Source organism: Otolemur garnettii, unplaced genomic scaffold, assembly GCF_000181295.1.
Source record: "Otolemur garnettii isolate 467f Iridium unplaced genomic scaffold, OtoGar3 scaffold00178, whole genome shotgun sequence".
Lineage (NCBI taxonomy): Eukaryota > Metazoa > Chordata > Mammalia > Primates > Galagidae > Otolemur > Otolemur garnettii.
This window is the reverse complement of record NW_003852573.1, coordinates 1,886,007-1,890,020: the sequence shown is the minus strand read 5'-3', so window position 1 is coordinate 1,890,020 and position 4,014 is coordinate 1,886,007. Positions and strand designations below refer to the sequence as shown.

The following is a 4,014-nucleotide window of genomic DNA, read 5'->3' as shown; positions in this document are numbered from 1 at the left end:
CCAATGCCACCTGGATCCTACACACCAATCTGCAGCCATTCCCTATCTCACATTGGAAGTTCATTCAGCCTAAAATTCCATTTCCTCAATTCATCAACATCTCTCATGCCTCTCCTGCCATGGCACAGCTCTTCCTTTCTGAAAATCTTCCTTCCACAACATTGTAAACAACAAATCTTTCTTCCTTCAGCATGCAGCCTGGGTGTCCTACCTTGCAAAGTCTTCCCCAATACCCCCAGAGTAAACTGCTGCAGCCTCTGTACCCCAGACTGCATCATGGCATGAGCAATGAGGCATGCAACTTTTCCATTTCTGTGAGGTTTTCGACGTTAAAGTCTATGTCTTCCTTGACTCAGTGTCCCTAGCAACAAGTGTTGTTTTTCTTTTTCTTTCTTTCTTTTTTTTTATTGTTTGGGATTCATTGAGGGTGCAAAGAATTAGGCTACACTGATTGCATTTGCTAGATAAAGTCTACAAATGTTGTTTTACTTTTTTGAAAATTTTTTCCAAAAGTTTTTTCCAAAAATAAAAAAACAGTGAGAAAGTGGTATTTTTTCCTACTCATTTTTTTTTTTTTTAATTTCAGAATCTTATAGAGTACAGATGTTTTGGCTCCATGGGTTGCTTTTGTGCAGTCTGAGTCAAAGTTATACATGTAGCCATCACCAAGACAGTGCCTAGCATCAAACGCTGGACTTGACATATGGTAAGTACAGCCTCTGTATCCCAGTCTAAGTTTTGGCATGTACTACGAGGCATGGCAACTTAACCAGTTTCCAATTCTGTGAGTTTTTTAGGGATAAAGGCTATGTCTTCCCTGACTCAGTGTCCCGAGTAACAAACATTCTACCTGACGTGTGGTAGTTGTTTGCGGAATGAACAAATGAATGAGACAACCAATAAAGAAACAGCTTGGGGGCTTGGCGCGTGTGGCTCAAGTGGCTAAGGCGCCAGCCACATACACCTAAGGTGGCGGGTTCATATCCAGCCCAGGCCCGCCAAACAACAATGACAGCTGCAACCAAAAAATAGCCAGGCGTTGTGGCGGGTGCCTGTGGTCCCAGCTATTTGGGAGGCTGAGACAGTAGACTCGCTTGAGCCAGGAGTTAGAGATTGCTGTGAGCTATGATGCCACAGCACTCTGCCCAGGGGGACAGCTTGAGGCTCTGTCTCAAAAAAAAAAAAAAAAGATAGAAACAGCTTGGGAACAGCTAGTAGGCAGCATGCCTTGTACCAAAGTTACCATTTAATCAGTCTTCCTCATTTTCTCCAGAATCTGACCCTAGAACTCACCTACCTACTTTAATATGGATCAGACAACTCACAGTAGTAAAATTATAAAATAATTCATAGTAGTCAAATTCAGCTCTTTCTCTAAAGATAGGTGGGTTTTCTTCCCTATGAGGGCTTGAAAGTCTTGTCTTCTGAGATATTCTAGCAACATAATTAACTTTCATAAAAATTACTCAATAAAATCAGTTACCATGCATGCCACAAGCACTCTGGCAGGCATTTGCACATATAATTTCCCTTGATAATCACAGTTCAGTGACGTTATGATGTACATATGCATTTATCAGGTTGCAAAGCTTCTCAAGGACAGGAGTTTAGACTTCCCATAAAACTTATAAAACTCATAGTGCCTAGACTAGTCAACTGTTGCTTATGGTAATATTAATTTAATTAAAAGCATCAAACACCTACTAGGTGACAGACATTAACCAAAGGGTATATGAATACCCTGCTGCTGAGAGGCAGTCATGGTGTATCATGGGGAACACCAGACTTAGGTTCAGACGATATGGGTTTGAGATTGAATTCTGCCTCTAACAAGTTAAAACACATCAACATTTCTTTGAGCTTAGCTACTTCAAGTTGAATGAGGAGACTGGACCCAAAGGTCTCAAAGGCACCTTCCAATTCTAACGTTCTACAATCCTGTAAGCCTGTTTGCTACTCAGTAGAAAAACATCTATCTCCAGTAGACTTTTATTGAAACAGAGAACAGAAAAATACCACTATGGAGCAGACAAACCCCAGTAATTCTGTTGCCTCCCTTTATATTTAAACTCTTGAACATTTACCTGTTCTTCTAACTGGATGTTCTTTTCTAAAACCAAAAGCATATGGTCCCGCAAGGCAGAATGCTCGTGGTCCTGCAGGCTCCCCCTCTTAGCCTTTGATAGGAAGAGAAAAAATAAGTCAGTTTTTGAGAAGCTCAGAAAATGAGAAGTGGTAGGATATTCTGCTAAAGCAGAGTCTTCACAACTTTGCTTGATTTAATAGTTTACACATCATCTGTTTCTAGGTAGGTTACAGGAAAAATGATTCCATTGGGTCCCCTTTCCAGCACTAGGATTCTATAGTATCTGTGTGATAATCTTAAACTTACAGGTAAAGAGAATCAGGCCATTGTCAAATTCTGAGCACTGATTTCCTCCCTTGCCCTGGGAGTATGTGACTGTGGGTTAAGTGCGGTTATTATCATCTCTTAACTATTCCCATGTAAACCTATCTCTGGCAGCTTATCTCCAGATGAGTTTTAAGCCAAGCTAGTTCTCTGTCCTATCCCACACATTTCCATGCTGCCTCCCATCACTGCCCTGCTGCCGTGAGCAGAAGGTATGCAACATGATTTTAATTTCAGCCCACGTGAATTTGTTGCCCTCAAAGTCATACGAATACGTTTGCAAGAAGCAATGGTTGCATTTCTCATAATCATTAAAACATTTATTTGCAAATTGTAAATATAGTAATTGCAAATTACTATATCACTAGTAAAAGCAAATGATAAGTGTTCCAGGTGACCCATGCAGTTTTAGCCAACATTTATCAGCAATTTCCTTTCAGGTTAGGGTTGGCCCCTTTGACAACAGTTTGCCCCGTGTAAGTTTCCAAAGATTACCTCCCCCAGCCATCCCAAGCTTTGGTACCAAGATAGGAGGTTTGGGCCTGACTGTAAAGATCCTTTACAGAGCTGGAAAGCAACCCTGCATCTCATACCCTAGAAGGGTAAACCCTGCCCATTTTGCAACCGAGAAAAACACAAGAAAAAGTTATGCACCCTTTGCTGTTTTCTTTTTTAAAGGCTTCTTATAACACATATTTTTTAAATAGTTTTTTTAAAATAAAAGAAATATATGGTTAAGTCCAACAATATAACAAGATGTAGAATGAAAAGTAAAAAGCTCCTTTTCTCCATCTCCACACACAATTCCCTAGTCTTACAGCATCAGCCAAGATATACATACATTTTAACACTAATTAGAACATAACTACATTGGACGTTTTTACATATGCCTCATGCTTTTTATAGGATGCGTAGAATTCCAAAATATGATTATACACTGTATTATTACACAGTTGGCATCTTAATGATGGTCTCATAGGGTGTTTTTAGTTTGGGGTTTTTGGGGGGGTCGGTTTGCAATACAAACAATACTATAATAAACATCTGTGTGTACTTATATGTGTATGTAAGCATCGTATACTTATGAAAAGATATCTGTGACATAAATCTTACCAGCAGAATTGCAGGGTCTGTGTGGGTTCATTTTTTATTTTCATAAGGACAACCAAACTTCTCTCAAAAAGTAGAATATCATAGATATTTTAATATTTGTCAATCTGATAGTGAAATTACATTTCTTTTTCTTTTTCTTTTTTTTTTTTTGCAGTTTGTGGCCGGGGCTGGCACCCTACTCCTTTGAGACACAGGCGCCGTAATGTAATAATAAATTACATTTATTATTATAATTTACATTTATTTAGGAGTGAAATTGAACATCTTTTCATACATCAGGCAAATGAATTTTTTTCTGCAACTGCCCAAGTACTGTGTTGCTTTGCCTATTTTTCTATTAAATTAAATTACTCAATTCAATTGAATTTTATTCAATTAAGTAAATATTCTTCATATGTTAAGGAAAATGGCCCCTTTTGTGTCTGATCATATGTTGCAAATTTATCCCTCCAGTTTGTGGTTTGCCATTTGACTTTTTTTTTTTTTTTTTT

At 38.5% G+C, this 4,014-nt stretch overlaps 1 protein-coding gene across 1 annotated transcript in view; it reads right to left on the bottom strand.

Annotated features, from left to right (window-relative positions):
• The window catches only part of TRAF5 (TNF receptor associated factor 5), a 27,971-nt gene that overhangs the window by 6,255 nt on the left and 17,702 nt on the right, over positions 1-4,014 (bottom strand). The window contains exon 4 of the mRNA XM_023519497.1: positions 2,085-2,177. Coding sequence (XP_023375265.1) covers positions 2,085-2,177 — 93 coding nt within the window. The remainder of the gene's footprint in view (positions 1-2,084; positions 2,178-4,014) is intronic.